Genomic DNA, 18,220 nt, shown 5'->3' on the forward strand with positions numbered 1-18,220 from the left:
GAATGAGGAAATATGGGCTGAGGCCAAGGCACGAACAAAATCACAAGATGTGCGGGCTCAGTACACGCAGGGGCTTGTTGTCAAGGCAACAATCCCGATCGTTCAATTAATGAATGAAATTATGACCGCCATGGTATCCAGAAAAGAAGTGGACACCAAATCAGTGTTGACAAAATCGAAAGATGCCCTTCGTTTGCTGATAGCAGCTTTGTCTGATACTAATCAGAAAAGAAGAGAAGCCTTTAAGGCAGATTTGAGTGGACCATGTAAGAGACTGTGTCAGCCAAATGCTGTTATCACAACGGCGAATTTGTTCGGCGATGAGCTGGGAAAGAAAATAAAAGACATTTCAGACTCCAAACAACTCACAAGTAAACTGTCCGGGGAGAGGAACAAATTCCAAGGGGGAAAACATCGCTTCTCCCCATATCAACGACTACATCATCAGATGAGCCCTCATGTTGCTCAGAGAGGGGGGAAAGCCCAGAGGGGTTACGGTCAGAAGCACAACACAGGCTTCGATCAGCGTTGTGCTCAAGGGAAATCCACGGCCGCTTTTTTTAGCCAAGCGGGGGAGAGATCAAAGGGGGTACAGAAGATAGACAACAGTACCACAAGATCTCACTGCCCCTCACAACCAGTAGTGCTACAGTAATAAACACCCCATGCAATTTCAAAGCTGGTAAAACTAGACTGTGTTTAAAAAACTGGAGAACTTTGACTACTGATCAATGGGTGTTGAAATCTGTAGATGGAGTGAACATTGAATTTTTAGAGGTCCCTCACCAAACATTTATGCCAAAACCTATTATCTTTAATGATAATGAATTTACTAAAATGGATTTGGAAGTTTCACAGTTATTACATAAGGAGGTAATAGAGAGATGTGAATCTTCACATGGTGAATATGTGTCAAACATTTTCTGTAGACCTAAGAGAGACAATTCATTGAGACTGATTTTAAACCTTAAGAATTTGAATGATGTGGTGGAAAATTACCATTTTAAGATGGACACTTTTAAGTCAGCACTGTACCTTGTGTACAAAAACTGTTACTTTGCATCAGTAGACTTAAAAGATGCATATTTCACGATACCAGTGTGTGAAAATGATCGGAAATATCTGCGATTTTATTGGAGAGACCAGCTTTTTCAATTTACATGTTTGCCTAATCGGCTCACCTCAGCACCGAGGATATTCACTAAGTTGTTAAAACCAGTGTTTTCCACTCTGAGACAAAGGGGATTCTCTCACTCAGCATACATAGATGATTCTATCCATGTCGGTGAAGATAGTGTTCATTGTGAGAAAAATGTGAAGGAAACTGTAGGATTGTTGGATAGTTTAGGTTTTACCATACATCCAACTAAGTCTGTGCTTTCACCAACTCAGAAAATAGCCTACTTAGGCTTTCTTATAAACAGTTGCTCTATGACTGTTAGTTTGACAGGAGACAAAAGACAAAAGATCACTAGTGCTTGTAAAGACTTAATAACATCTGGGACTGTCAGTATCAGAGACTTAGCAGGTGTGATAGGTCAGCTTAATGCATGCGGACATGGAGTACAGTATGCACCTATTTTCTACAAGCGTTTGGAAATTTTCCAAAACCAGGCACTCAAAACTTTCTGTGGGAATTTTGATGCTAAAGTCACACTAGATCAAAAATGTTTAAAGGATCTAAACTGGTGGGTTCAAAACATCGATAAATTCCCCAAACCTATTGAAACCACTCAACCAGATACTGTTATAAAATCTGATGCATCAAAGAAAGGCTGGGGGGCGGGGGGAGTAATGAACCAAACCCGCACCGGTGGACTATGGTCAGTTGAAGAAAGTGTGAATCATATCAATGTACTGGAATTAAAAGCAGCATGGTTTTCCCTTCAGTCTTTGGCAAATAACTGTAGCCAGGTGCATCTTCGCCTACTGATGGATAACACCACTGCAGTGGCTTATGTTAACAACATGGGTGGCATGAAAGCAGAATGTAACAATATTGCAAGAGATATGTGGATGTGGTGTATGAGTAAAGATATCTGGTTATCGGCAGCGCATCTGCCCGGGTCAGACAATGTTGAAGCTGACTGGTATTCACGCAATTTCGCAGATGATAAGGAGTGGAAATTAGACTCACATATCTTTGACAAGCTAAACGATTGTTTTGGCACTCCATCTAGGGACCTATTTGCTTCACGTATCAATAAGCAGCTTAAACGTTACTTGTCGTGGTACCCGGACCCTTATGCAGAAGCAGTTGATGCTTTTACGCTATTTTGGGGTGATTCTTATGACTATGCCTTTTGTCCCTTCAGTCTGATCGGCAGAGTGTTACAGAAGATGCAGACAGACCAAGCAGACATGCTGATGGCAGTACCTCTATGGACGACGCAGTATTGGTTCACCAGACTTCTCGAGCTATCACGCGATTGTCCCAGATTATTGCCGAGATCAAGAACACTCCTAACACTACCAAACAACCCTCAAGCCATTCACCCTCTGTATCCACAACTGAGGTTAGCAGCGTTCAGGCTGTCAGGAAAGGCCTGGAAAGTGAAGGAGTATCGGAACCAGTTGCAGACATCTTGTTGTCATCATGGAGAGATAACACCCATAAACAGTATGGGACATATTTCTCAAAGTGGATGTGTTTTTGTGCTCAGAGAAATCTCAATTCCATGTCACCATCTCTAAACGACTGTTTAGACTTTCTAGCAGAGCTGTATAATCAAGGTCTGGGGTATTCAGCTATCAGCAGTGCGCGGTCTGCTTTATCTACAGTTGTGATGATAGGAGACAAACCTGTGGGACAACACCCCAGAATTGTGAGGTTCATGAGGGGCATATTCAATCTGAGACCAGCCCTGCCCAGATACAGTGTTACTTGGGACGTGACCACTGTACGTAACTACCTTCAAAACATGGGGACTTCACTGGACCTTAAAGCTACAACTTTGAAGTTGGTGTCTCTACTACTGTTGCTCACAGCAGAGAGTGCAATCTTTGCACCTTATTGACCTTAGAAATGTAGATGTTAGGGATGGTGTAGTCAAAATTAGATTTGGGGATTTATTGAAGCAGTCTAGACCCCAGTATCATCAAAGGGAGTTAACTCTTCCTAGTTTTACTGACCCTGCATTGTGCGTGGTGCGAACCATGAAAACTTACCTAGAACTTACAGAGTCTGTTCGAAACGAGGAAACAGCTCTGTTTATAGCACTTCAAAAGCCACATAAAAGAGTAAGCAAAAGTACTCTGGCAAGGTGGTTTAAACTTGTGTTAAAAGAAGCAGGTATAAACACAGACATTTTTAAGCCTCTCAGTGTACGCTCGGCTTCAACATCTGCAGGTTTTCAAAGCAAAGTGCCACTGAAAACATTATTGAAGACAGCAGGATGGAAAAGAGACTGTGTATTTCGAAAATTCTACCAGAAACCTGTAACACATGAGACTCTGTTCTGTGAATCAATCCTAGTTCAGCTGAAGATCCTGCCAATTAAATGCTTCTGACTCTTGACTAGATGTAATACACAATGATGCTTTCTTTATTTGATGATCACCAATGTTATTAAGGTTATTAAATGTTTAAATTTACACATATGTTTGTGGTTCTGTTTACTGGGTTTCATTGGAAAATGTGTCAAGTACTCTAAATATCTCACGTGATCCCGTTTCACCGAATAGTGAGGTGGAATTATAAAGTTAAACAAGACTTACCTGTAAGTTGAAGTTTGACTTAAATTCCACCGAGCTATGACGTAGGGATTACATGCCCACCACGCCCACCCATGGGGCTTGCAACTTAACACATTTTCAAGTTAAAGACTGATGGTTATGCACAGGCGCACATCTCACGTAATCCCTACGTCATAGCTCGGTGGAATTTAAGTCAAACTTCAACTTACAGGTAAGTCTTGTTTAACTTTCTAATTCTACCTTAAAGCCTGCTGCCAAAATACGAAAAGTACTGAACATTTGTGATACGAAATGTGACCCATAATAATTATTACTAAAAAAACTAAACATTGTGACCCAAATAATAATTATTGCTTAATTAATAATACAATTTACAGAAAATAAACAAGTGTCACTCATCTCGCCCTGAAGTTACAGACTGCCATCATGTAGATGGATATTGCTGAGTGCGGTGCCACCCACCCACCCAACCAACCAACCAACCCGTTTTTGAGGCAGCAAAACATTGCTGTACTCCTACGGTTGACTGTTTGTGCAGACTTCTGCCACAAAACTTCCCAGAATGAGATGGAGCGACGACTACGTCAGGACCAGAACCTGTCCGTAGCGTCCGATCAGTTGGCCAAACGTTTGGATAGCATATGGAACATGCCCCAGGCTGTTTTCAATTTCAATCATCTTGTCTTTAGTGCTCTGCCCATGTCTCATCTATATCATCCCATGTGATCGTATCAATACCAGATACTGACTTTACTGGTCGCGGTGTTACACCCTTCTTTTATAGTATGTGACTCTGTTTCATTGTACAAAGTACGAGTTTTGCCAATTAATGTTTTCGACACCACCCTCCCTTTAGGGCGTGTCATCTTGTCTCTTGTTACCAATTATGGGGGTTTGTCAGCGAATTTGCGAAATGAAACATTGATCAGGAGATGGGCAAAAACACATTATTTACAACGCTTTGTCTAATGTTACATTTTCACCTTGGTATACATTGATTCAGTACAGGATTATGTTTAGGTTAGATCACCAGGATCCCATGTTTAACAAGGATTATGTGTATGTAAGACCACCAGGACCTCGTGTTTAATAAGGATTATGTGTATCCTAGGAAGGATCCCATGTTTAACAAGGATTAATTATGTGTATGTTAGACCACCAGGAACCCATGTTTTATAAGGATTATGTGTATCCTAGACCACCAGGATCCCATGTTCAACAAGGATTAATTATGTGTATGTTAGACCACCAGGAACCCATGTTTAATAAGGATTATGTGTATCCTAGACCACCAGGATCCCATGTTCAACAAGGATTAATTATGTGTATGTTAGACCACCAGGAACCCATGTTTTATAAGGATTATGTGTATCCTAGACCACCAGGATCCCATGTTTAACAAGGATTAATTGTGTGTATGTTAGACCACCAGGAACCCATGTTTAATAAGGATTATGTGTATCCTAGACCACCAGGATCCCATGTTTAACAAGGATTAATTGTGTGTATGTTAGACTACCAGGAACCCATGTTTAATAAGGATTATGTGTATCCTAGACCAACAGGATATAAACAAGGATTGTGTTTAGGTTAGACCCCGAGGATCCGATGTTTAACAACGATTATGTATAAGTTTGACCACCAGTATCTGGCGTTTTACAAGGATCATCTCTAGGTTTGACCAGACGTTCCGTCGTTGTCCTACTAAGTTACAGCACGAAAATTCGATGTTTACCAGGATCTGCCTAAAGGAAAACTATACAAACGTAATTATAAATGCATCTCAAAATGTGTAGTTTTACACAAAAATGCCTTTCCGAATGCATGTAATCAAATAAGCATTTCAATTTATTTCAATTAATTTGTCGAAAGGATGGTCAGGCTTGTTGACTGGGATGTCACAATTGCTTAGATCGATGGTCATGCTGTTGCCCACTGGTTCAGGCTTGATTATTTACACACTCCCGCCATATGGCTGGAATACTTAGGCGTAAATCTGAACCCACTCACTCTCGTGGTTTCATTTGTTAGTCATTGAGGCACCTCTGTTCTCGGGAAATATGTGCTTTGTGGGCTTGTATTGAATTTACATGCTTCAATAACTGCGCCGATGCGCGTTGTTTGAACTGGGTGTTTACTACACTCGTTACCTTTGTTTTCCCTCATGGGGCAGATAACTGAGCTGAAAGTCGTATCAGGTTTACTACACCGATTAGTCTCTTTGTGTGTTCAGGAGATTCAGCAAGCCACTCACCCGTGTTTGTCCAGCATAGGAACCACGTTCAGCAGTCCCTGGCACGTACACAGAGAATGGGAGGAATCGACCGATGCTCTTGAATGTCCGATAGTTTGATACGTTTAACAAGCCACTACCCTGCTTGACCACTACCAAGTTGAGATAACGCGATTATTTTGTATATCACTAATAAACCCGTGAAGATCCTGGTTGCAGTTGGTCATCAGCAACCAATGCTTGTCATAAGAGGCGACTATTGGGGTGTTGGTGGTCAGACTCTCAACATGGTTGACACAAGTCATGTCATGCCATGGTCGTGGGTGCGTGGAGTGTAGCGCTTGCAACAACAACAACAACAGCAATAGCAACCAAAAAAAAAAACAACCAAAATTTGAGTGGCAAACAAAATGATCTGCAAATCTCACCCAGGTCGTGTCCTTTATGAGCTTATTTCCTGTACAAAGTAGAAAGTTGAAGAATCCAGTTTCTTCAGATAAAAAAAAATGGACACTTTGTCATTGTTCTCGAGCCAAGGTCGGACCGTGTATGTAACAAAGCGTAAACTTCCAACTTTGACGAGAAACAATCAGGTGTTTTTATTTGTTCTTTTCAATGGTATACAGAACAAATGTCCTAGATTAGGCTTATCTTAAAATAGAGCTGGTTCGTTGGGCTGTTGTTGGACGCCGCACTCAGAGACGTATGGCGACGGTCTGTAAATAATCAAGTCTGAACCAGACAATCCAGTGATCAACAGCATCGACATCGACTGTTTTAAGCATAGGTTGGTGAACACTAATTCTGCCGCGGATCTTAAAATCTTAATGGTTAAAATATATTGCAAATCATGGTAAACACTTACATGCACGTGGACAAATATCCGGGCGCCATTGTGAGTTAAACTGAATTTTACTTTATTATAATACTACCAACTACTAGCTTCACTTAAAACACTCACTATATGTTATGTTTTATACATATGGTTAGATAGAAAATGAATTTCTCCACTAGATTCGGGAAACCAGCTGAAACCTTTTGCAGATGACCTGAGCGAGGATCATGCTTCAAATTGCTGAAAAGCATGTGCAAATATCATGCATGTGAACAGCTTCATTTGGGGATAAAGTTTGTTTACGAAATTTGCTAATTTTCCTCCAATTTCATCTTCTACAGATCTCATGACAATATCTTTCGAATGTTACAAATTTGTTTTACAGTGTAATGTGTGTAAGCAGTACCTTTAAACAGAATTGAATATTTTGCAAAATCTAGTTGAGAACATTTGATTGAAGTAAGTGGCCACATTTAGGCTAGTGAGTCTAAACTTTTGATGGGCAGTACATGTATTTTCTAAAGGACATCCCTTTTCTGGGACTATATGCCATACTGGTTGTGGAGTGGAGTGTCCCTTTAAGACATTTATGTTGACTTCACTTTGTCTTCTGTTAATTGAGTTGTAGTTGCCGCGCCAAAACATATTACATTATGAGGATGTTAATTAGTATTGATTTCCAAATTTACTCCACAAATATCACTAAACTTAACAGGGTTTTAAAATATCAAAGGCACCATGTTTCAGATTCTTCGTATTTCTTGGCTAATTGAGATTTATTCCCATGCCGATTAATTTGATTTCGTTTCAATTGAAATAAAAACAATCTTTTTGTATAACTCTCTTTTAAAAGTTATTGTCATTTTCTGCGATCACGAAATCGGTGTTTTGTGAAAAACACGATTAAAGAAGTAGTTATCGTGAAATAAAAGTCATCCCATTTTTATCTGATGGAGCAAAATTGGTGACCGCGTGACGAGAAGCACGTGACACTGGACGCCATGATGACAGCGTTAAACCTAAACCACTGACAGCAGGGGCATTAGTAAGTAAAACTGGGAGTTGGTTTGTTCACGACATGTTAGTTCAGAGAACCATTGAGAGTGGAAATTTTGGCATTTTATGATGCAATTATTAACTACTTATAACGTTAATGAACCATTAATTTTTCTGGCTCGTCTTTACCCGTAAATCTGGCATCACATCACTATTTCATAGTGGTTCATAAATACATGCTCTGTTGTTATATCTCATGGTGTCTGTCACTGGATTGTCAGCTCCAGACTCACTTGTTTACAGACCGCGTCGTCCAGCTGTAACACCGCTGAATACGGGGTCATAGAATCACATATTCATGATATACTAACAATTGTACAGCAAGTGAGTCTAGTTTTACGCCGCACTCGACAGTATTCCAGCTACGTGGTGGCGGTCTGTCAAATATCGAGTCTGGACCAGACAATCCAGTGATCAACAGCATGATCGATTTGAGCAACTGGGGGTCGATGGCATGTGTCAGCCAAGTCAACGAGCCCGATGCCATTTGTGGCCTCTGACGACACGCTTGGGTTACAGAAGGCCAGTTCTTTAACCTTTGAGGCTGAACAATTGTACAAGCGAAACTGATTTTAGCGGATTGTTATAGGAAAGGGGGAAAGATTTTGTCGGTTCTATTGTCATGAACAATGGAAAGTAGGAAGGTGAAATGTTTTTAGTGACGTCAAGAAAATCTAGTATCAAAACCATAAATTGTTGGTGAAAATAAAAATTTTGTATTTTAAATATTGTTTAAATTAGAAAGGACTCATCAATTCATCGCATTCATCAATCCGAAGCATGTAGTTTAATGTTCTATTTTAATGTTCTATTTTATGTAGATAGGGCAGATTTGACTGTGTAAGACTAATAAAAATTTCCAAAACGTACACATATTTTAGATATTTGCAGAATATTTAACAACAATGCGACAGGACGGAATTAATACTGTGTTGAAAGATTACAAACGCGGATTATTTTGACCTGAGTATGTCAGTAAGTAGACAAATAGTGAACATGTCACTCGCGCAGGGGGTTTGACCTGCTTAAAGGAAGATCAGCTGTACGTCTCAAGGTGTTGCAACAACTCCCTAGGGGTCATTCGGAAGCGCCGCTATTCCTGCTGTTATCAGTACCCCCTCGAGGGAAACAGTGAGCACCAATTTTATGAAATGACTACTCACGTGTTACGACTTCACTTCATCCGAGAGGGTCAAAGGTGTGTGGCATGGTGATTACAGCGTCTGATTTGTGAGTACATTTACCTATCTGATTTTATACTTTTTATTACTAGGGGTCATGTCCCTTTTCTTATGTTTGGTCAAGTTTACTTGTAAGAGGTAAAATTCTGTTAAATTTAGTGTGGGATGTGCATGTTTACTGGAAGGTAGTTTGATTTTGTTGTTGTTATTTTCCAATTACTACGCTAATCGGGAGTGAAGTGGGCTGTGGGGATGATGATGATGATGATGATGATGATGGTGCATATGGTGATGATGATAATGATGATGATGATGATGATCATCATCATCATCATCGTCATCGTCACGCCGAAGACCTGGGTTCCATGCCTCACATGTGTACAGTATGTGACGCCCATTTCAGTTCCCACGTCATTTTATTGCTGGAATATTGCTGGAATATTGCTAAAGCGGCGTAAAACTAAACTCACTCATCATGATTACTGATACTGAATTCATCCAGTGCCATTATTAACATTTTGATATGATATTTTCTGAGGACAAACTATTATCCGAAATGTGCCAAATGACATACCGTTTTAATTTTATGGCATTTTTAAACAACAATATAGCCCCTTGCGATGTGATGACTCATTACCCACATACATATGTGAAACTTTGGAAATGTATTTCCTAATGATCCCTTCAAAATACCACTACCTTTTGATCCCCTTGATATCTGAGCCCCATGAACCAACAGATTGTAACTAGCAAAGAGTGAGTGAGTGAGTTTAGTTTTACGCCGCACTCTGCAATATTCCAGCTATATGGCGGAACTAGCAAAGACCATGTACAAACCCTAAAGAAACCTTTGACACATTATTCTTCATTTTAATTGATTACTAATACAATGGCGGTAGGTATAAGTGCGATTACATTTATCTTTATCGCTTTGTTTCTGGTCACACTGATGATCTAGATAATATCCTAATCTGAGAGATTAGGCCACGCCCCGAGGCATGAAGGTACGTTGTTTGTTTAATTATTTCTTTTGATCTTCCGACAGACCTCGTTCCGGACGTGTCGATTCCACACAGAGGGGTGGGTGCATGAAGAGAGCGGCATCTACCATTGAAGTGAAAAAAGTGGTGAGGTACATTGCTGACTGCTCGGGTATTTCCGTAAAACGAAGGTCGACGTGCATTTCAGATTGAGACATGAGACGATTAACGGTATGGTGAACGTGGTCTGAATGGAATGAATCTAAATTCGTGTGTTTAACACAGGCGATGTATTGTGACCATGTTTTATGAATCGATAACTCAATACAGCTTTTGGCACAATGGGCACAGCGTTCGCTCGTGAAACTGAAAATCCGTGATCGATGTTCAACATGATAATGTGAACCCTTTCTTTGTATCTCCTGTCGTCCATGATATTATCACATGGGGCGTCCTAAAATCCTTCTCACCAAAACAGAAGGCGAAACGTTGCATTTGTCTATCAGCCCACACTCTGCCCCATAGTCCATGAACCACTTTATTTGCCATAATGCTCAGTCCGCCCCGCACAAAAGCTGGAACTCTAAATGAAGCAAGTCTAGATTTCCCTGTATACCCCAACTTAGTTTTTTAAATGGGTTTATTTGTTACTATTAGACTTAAATAAATAGGACACACCGTGAGTCTCCTCATCCCATTGTGTTCCTCGTATATATGTGTTATCTGTGAGAAGTACATCCGTGAAGGGCAGAAGTGGATATGGTTTTCATGCTTGTTGTAATATGTGACTAACGGGATCAAGCCCCGATTTCTCGAAACAAACTTGAGTCTGAGTTTCGACTTAAGTCTGAGATTTTACTCAAATTTAAGAAAATATATTTCACAGAATGAACTGAAATCGGCACAAAACTCATACTACAGGAAACTATTTGAATTTCGTGGACAGATTACTGAAGTTGTTTGGACTTTCATACATCAAAAACGCAGTTGAGTTAAAAATTCAGCTATTTGAAATTGTGAAACTCCGTTTGAGATTTGAGTAAAAACTTAAGTTTGTTTCGAGAAATCAGGGCCAGGTGGTTAGACTCGCGGACATGGTTCATACGCGTTGATATCCCAGAGTAAATCGATGCTCATGGTATCATCCCGTCGTTTTGTCTGATCCAGCGTCTGTGTACGGCTGCCGCCTGATAGCTGGAATATTGCTGACGCTTCACTTTACATATAACCCAAGCAATATATATATAATAATACGATATGTTTTTTTGTCTCTGTGATTATCCATTTGTCAAAATGTATTTATCCAGACGAGGAATATAGAATTAGTATTAGTGATGACACCAGTTGTTCCCACAAAGTGAGTGTGTATCGCTCCACAGGTGGCTCCGGTCAGAGACGCGAGAAATGACAAATAAAGTTTTAGCCATGTTTCAAAACCAGAGAATATGCGGTAGATCTCAGAATCGGGGATTGTTTCATACCCTGTTTCATGTATTCCGCAAACATTCAGTTACGTATTTCGATTGAATCAACCCGATAAGATCCTATTTAGAATTGACCTTCAGCAGCCCATGCTTGTCATAAGAGGAGATGGGAATTTAATCAAATTGCGTAGATCCACGCTCATACTGCTGATCACTGGATCGTCTGGACCAGACTCGATTGTTTTAGACCGTTGCTAAAAAAGCTGCTGAATGCTGCGATAAACAAGAAATCAACCAGTGAATCAAACCTGGGACCCAGGCATGGCGAGCGAACACACTAACCACCGGGCTGTTTGACAACAAACAAACACGTTTTTAATTTTAAAAAATGTTGAAATCGACATTGCAAATAACAGTACTAAAACATAACAGGAATTGTAGGTAACTTTAACAAGTAATTGACACTTTTTATGCTACAATTATCATGTTGTGTAACTTTCAATATCATGAAATGGTGTGGGCCAGTAAGGGTTGTTATCATACCTAGTCCTTTAGTAAAGCTGGCGATGCCACTAACTTTATTTAACCAATACATTTGTTTCTGCAATGTTTTTATAGAGAATCCGATTTATTAAAACAGATTTAACAAACAAAATGACAATAATATTTTTTTCTCTTTTTTTATGATGTCAGAAAATGAGACGCCCTCTGTTGGTGGTTTTCCTACCTGTGGCGGCTTTCATTCTCCACCTAGCGGCGTATTTCGTGCCGGTATGGTTCACCTTCCAGCTACCAGCTATGCACAAGGACATTGGGCTGTGGTTTGGGCGGTCCTGCTACCGGGGCAAGTGCCACACCCTGGGTTATACAGATGGTATGTGAGGAATGTTACAATGGTTTAACACATTTTATGTTCGCTGTTAAGGGAAGTGTGTCTAGTTTTCGTCTTTAGCTTAAATGAACTCTGTACCCCTTGTGCAGCGTTCATGTCTTACGCCGGAGCACCGGTCAGTGTAACTACCCTAAATCGTGCTCCAGGATAAGTGTGGTCATCACTTGTATTTGTTGTGACAATGTCCCCTCTAAAACCCGTTCACTGTGTATTCCAGTCCTAGCTGCGGTCTCTTTAAGAGAAGAGATAAGAGTAAACTATAACGGTTGATATCAGCTTCCGGGTCCCCGTACCTCCCGTTAGTCTCATTACTGTCGGACTCGCTAGACCTACATTAAGTCCCGGGACCTCCGTGAGTCCAGATTAGGGGTGGACTCTAGCGACAAACATCAGGACCTCTGGATCTAGGAAGACAAGGAATCCATGATAGGAGTGGACACTGACGACATACAGCCCAGGCACCTAGCCAAAAGGCGCCTTGCCATTCCTGCAGGCATGCGCAGTTCATTATTGTTCGGACTGGAGGAGCTGGGGCTGCCTAGTCCATGAAGCATTCGCTTGTCACGCCAAGACCTGGGTTCGACTCCGCACCTGGCACGTCGGAAGCCCATATATTGTGTGCCCCATCGTGATATTGCAAGAATATTACGGCAAGCGACGCAAAACATCATTCTCTCACTAATGATTTCCGTATGCGGAATATGGTAGTACTGTATTATACACATACATCATGCGGTCATCACGTGGTCATCACGTGGTCACCATCTGCACTCTGTCCTGAAACTGAGTAGCATACCCGTGAAGGTCTGGGTTAGAATTGCTCTACCGTAACCCATGCTTCCCGTAAGAGGCGCTCGCCACGCCTTGCCGTAAGAGGCGACCAGAGGGGTCGAGTGGGTCAAGCTCGCTGACCCCACTGACACATGACATCGTATCTAAATTGCGTAGGTCGATAATCATACTGATGATCACTGGATTGTCTGGTCCAGACGATTAGTTACAGATATAGCCATATAGCTGGGGTATTGCTAAGTGCGGCATAAAAATTAACTCATTCACTGAGTAAAACAAGTAGTGTTCTTACGAAGCAGTCCATACGCAGCGGTCCATGTTGTTTCATATACGATTTGCTCAGTATCTGGTTACTGTTCGCACGCCAACGTACGTCATGTTGATGTTGTTCTGTTACAGTTGAACTTTTGTTTGACCTTCCTGTGTGGTTCGACGTGGTCCGTTGCCTAGAAACGGTTGCGGTTGTAGTGGGATTCACCGTGCTAGCGTGCTCGGCGACGCTGGCAATATGCTCGCGAGAGTACGACGTCTTCAGACGGACGTCACAGCTGATGTTTTGCGTGACGTCATTCATGACAGGTAAACTCATACATCTGGTACTTTCAAGGGCCACAACTCTAAATCAATATGGTTGTGGTTTGGTTAATGTTTTGTATCCCACGGCAAAGACCTAGGTAGATTCCAAATAGGTATATATTATAATGACGACAATTTCTGGATGGAACTTTTTGGAGGCAGCTTAATTCCATAGTCTCACATTCACTCGCAAAATATATGTTTGTAACCAGAAATGGTTCTCTTCTTCCAGGTTTCGCAGCCCTGTTGGCCGTAATCATTTTCTATGCGGAGTCCAACATGGATCTGCTGGTGTGGGGACCGTCACTGTCGCTACTGGCCGCCTTTGTCTCCGTTGCTGACGGCACCGCAGTCGGTTACCACATCTACCGCTACGGCTATGAGGGATGGTGAAGTGGACGACATCGTCAAAGTCTGACTGCGTCATATCCGACAGCAGCACCGTATGAACAACGCCGACTATTACTTCGTTTCCTGGTTTTTTCATCCAAACCCAAACCACGTGACACAAAAAAGCCATATTACTTTAAAAAAATACAACCCCCCACCCACAAAAAAACCCCGAAAACTGAAAAAAACGTACAAACGTCAATCGGACAGATGCATGTTAAAGACACTGTGTGTTTGTTATAAAACAAGATCCATACGAAACGAAGAATTTTCTAAATGGATTGCTTATATTATGCGACTAACCTCAGCCAATGTCTGTGTATACGTGCATACATGTGATAGGTCCACAGCCCCACCGGAATCTTGCATTGTTGTATATGAACTTGCAAAGAAGTGTTAGAAAACATCCTGTTAAAAATTCAAACCAACCACTACAATAATACACCCAAGAATTATCTCGGTGTTTCATATTTCAAGCTACTACATGTATCCTTGCTTCAAAACATTATTTGTTGGAGACAATAATTAAACATTTGCGAGGCAAATGCTATCTGTTAAAAAAAATAAACATAAACAACACCAAGTTCTAAGGCAGTGCCTGAAACATTGTATATGGTAACGGAAATTGTTCTTATGTTGCCTGTGGCATATTTCCATGATAGTCTTCGGCTTGCGAAAATGATATTATATTTAAATTAGAAGACTCTAAATAAAGCTTTTACTTCAACAAGCTTAAGTAGCAACAAATCTTAAAAGTGCGAGTGTCGCTTAAGAGAGACACTGCATATATTTTCTTACGTATATTTGATAACTTAAAGTGCAATAAAATATATTTATCATGTATTTCAGTGTGTCCTTTATTCTTGGTTCTACCGCACTAAGACAGAACCACTTGATCGCTCACCGACTGACCAGATAGAGACATGGGACAGCCGTGATTGGATGAAATAGTGAAAGATATTTATGCTTTTTACATGCACTTATACCCAGAAACTAAAACGGACATCAATTTAATGCTGTCATTTTTATCACCATGACACATGTTTAGTGTGTGTACAGATATTTTCAACATATCGTAACTACTCGTGTCATTCTGGCAAAACGTATGGCGCCTCGTACCCTTCTCGTGGCCATATTTACGACTAGGTCCTGTCTAAGCGTAAACGGACATGGAGAAAAAAACAGTCTAGTACCACATGACAATTTTATGGATAGCAACTTCTTGGGTTTATTTCCACGACGTTTCGGGGCTTATCCTAGCCCCCTCATCAGGTTGAGCTGAACTGAACAGTAAGGCTATAAAATTGTCATGTATTACTATGCCAACTTCTAAATGCCTTTGAAGAATCAAGTCTAGTACCATTATCAAGGAAAGATAACTCTTCATTTCCAAACAGAGCTCTAAGAATATCCTACATCCCGTGGGCAAAACAGCAATACGGTCATTCCCTTTGCAAACTTAATATGTTTCGGTGTTGAAAGTGTTGTTCATCCTCTAGCTCAAAGTTTATGTTTGGTAAAGATTATCGAAGTTCATCGGTTCCGCCATTTTCATGTTTTGAAATGCGTTTTACAACGCGCGATTTGATTAGTTTGTCACGAGTCTTGGCAGTAATTACGTACGAGAGGGGTGCGAGTGTCCTTGTACGTCACGGAAAGAGACGAGTAGTCACGATTGATATTTTGCAAGTAGGTGATATTTGGTGCGAAACTGGGGTTGATGCGTTCCACTTCCTGTGCTCGGAAAATAGGTAGGACGAGGTAATCGGAATTTTTTATTGTAGTTTACCCATGTGTACCGGGAATGGTTGCTGGTACAGAAAACTGGGGGAAACTGGTTTTGTGTAATCGTTTGACACAAACGGCCGAGGCTGCGAAATTTTACGTCTGCTTCCACAACTATTCGCATGCGTTTGGCGAAATCTGTTGCTGCATGTTGTTAAATTTGTTTTGTTTAGAAATACGGGGATTTGTTTTTAAGGAGGAAATTTAGTCTTGAAAGGCTTAGCTTTTGTTTCCATTTTCATCAAATATTAAGGTAACGGCGCCATACGTTGTGGACTCCGTCGTGATGACATCACGATCTCACGTCAACACAACATCCCAACTGTGAACAAAGTACGATTCGTGCCGTTGTGCTGTGGTGTCATCATTGAGCGTTGCTTCGACATCGCGGTTGACAATAGTAACAAAACAGAAAGCATACTATGGAATATGAGAAAGGACATTGTCGCGTTTTCGCATTGTCACCTGTCAAAAACAAGCAAAATGAGACGAAAATTAACAAAAGCGCGACAACTCGACATTTCACCCATTTCCATAAGAAAAATAGACCGTGATGTCGTCACCTGTCATCTGTTTAAGTGTAGTGTTCGTACTTGGAACCCCGCGGACCCAAGGTCCCCTGGAAGTTGGTCATTTCATTACTTAACTTGTTTATCTTCTGATGATAATAAATCAGTGAGTGACTAATTTTACTCCACAGTCAGCATACTGCAGTTATATGGGCGCGGTCTGTAAATAATCTTCGACCACACAATCCAATGGTCAACAGCATGGGCATCGACGTATGCAATAACGATACGGTGACATGTGTCAATCAAGTCAGCGAGCTTGACCGCCTCTAAGTAAGAAATATAGTTCGTTCTACAACCATGTGTAGTGTAATAAAGCACACTTTCGCCCTGAACTATTATATCGTTAAAGCGCTCAGACGCTTGCTTACCCTTTACATGGTGGTAGAACGAACTGTATTGCTTTTCTAAGATGCCGTATTTAATGACTTGTAAGCCTAATTTCGATTCATCTATAGCAGAAAACAAACGACAGTGTCTGTGACCTAAATTAAGAATTCTCGCACAGGGCTAACTGACATGCTGTTCTTTTGACGTGTCAGCCCCCTACGTTAAGACAACCGTTACTAGAAAAACAAATGATGAAGAGTTTGGTGAAGGTATATGTTCGGGTTAAATATCTTCTCCAGATCATTTTAATTACATCTGTGATTCTCTTGAACCATACAAGGCAAAATGAGCGTCTCATTTCTACTACCAACGAAAGTTTAGATCAGTACATTCAGCTGAAGCTGACTAGTCATGCGACATTCCACGATTGCATTGTGGGAATGTAAACATTGCCAACATTACCGTGTCTCTGTAAGATTTTGAGTCGAACTATGAGACATTGTATCCGTTGGAAAACATAAACGTAATGTTTCCACCAGTGATGTTAGCTGTGTGATGCAACTGCAAACCTAGAAACGTGATGTGACGAAGCAGTTTACTGTGGAAGGCTGTACGAGGCGATGGCAGCTGACATCCATCGTGACGTCGGTTACATTGTGGCGTAATGCAAAGAAGTTCCATTACGAGGGGGCAAACTGGAATGGCGCAGCTACGTCAACACATTGTGACGTAATGCAAAAAGTGCACATGATCGTCTGATAAAGTATTGTCGGCGGCTTTGATCTTTCACCGAAGTATCTTAGAATGACGAGCATGGGTTCCTGAAGATCACTTCTAAACTGGATCTTCACGGGTCCTGCGCTTGGGTTTCACCTCTGAGGCTTACATCAATAAATTACACATTTGGTCTATTTTCCCACAAATGAACAACATACCACTGGAACTAAACCCAAATCATATACGGACCTCAATCCAAATCAATTACTCGCCCGATAATTATACTAGTATTGTAGCATGTATTAAGTTGGCATTAAACTTTCTCAGTAGAGTACATATTCCAGTACTTTGGGGGTTTAGACCCATCCGAAATTCGAACTCGAACTGTCAAGAAGGGGCACCTAATCGCAGTATAAATCCCTGCCTCACTCAGGGAGTATTGGTTCGGAGCCCGGATGGAACCAAACACCAAAGAGTACTAGCATCTGTATTTACCGAGAAAATGTAATCCCATAATCTAATATAAGATTGATCTACAATCTATAAAATCAATATTTTGTAATATAATATAAACACATACTGTCTAAATAGCATTGTGTATTCATGGTTTGTGACAAACAGTTGTTCCGTACTACGTTGTGGTCCATTTTATTCATGGATTAGTCACGTTTATTGCAAGAGAAAATATTGGTTTGTTTCGGAATACAATCCTAAATGACATAAGCGCTAAAATTGAGTATACGTACAACAACAAGCTGAACAGG

General features: G+C 40.8%; 1 protein-coding gene across 1 annotated transcript; it reads left to right on the top strand.

The window, feature by feature from the left end:
* Positions 1 to 9,027: 9,027 nt before the first annotated feature.
* On the top strand, positions 9,028 to 14,058 carry LOC137281967 (uncharacterized). The gene is made up of 5 exons (XM_067813710.1): positions 9,028 to 9,050; positions 10,047 to 10,128; positions 12,099 to 12,279; positions 13,489 to 13,668; positions 13,898 to 14,058. Exons 1-5 carry the CDS (start codon positions 9,028 to 9,030, stop codon positions 14,056 to 14,058), a joined length of 627 nt encoding a protein of 208 aa, XP_067669811.1.
* Positions 14,059 to 18,220: the final 4,162 nt, after the last annotated feature.

The sequence above is a fragment of the Haliotis asinina genome, chromosome 4 (genome assembly GCF_037392515.1).
Source record: "Haliotis asinina isolate JCU_RB_2024 chromosome 4, JCU_Hal_asi_v2, whole genome shotgun sequence".
In the NCBI taxonomy this organism is placed as follows: Eukaryota; Metazoa; Mollusca; class Gastropoda; order Lepetellida; family Haliotidae; genus Haliotis; species Haliotis asinina.

Bases quoted from the DNA above. Each gene is read 5' to 3' on its own strand.
- LOC137281967 (XM_067813710.1), top strand. From the start codon at position 9,028: ATGGTGATTACAGCGTCTGATTT. The intron at 9,051-10,046 runs GTGAGTACATTT...ATCTTCCGACAG, and splicing joins GTGATTACAGCGTCTGATTT to ACCTCGTTCCGGACGTGTCG. The intron at 10,129-12,098 runs GTGAGGTACATT...TTATGATGTCAG, and splicing joins CCATTGAAGTGAAAAAAGTG to AAAATGAGACGCCCTCTGTT.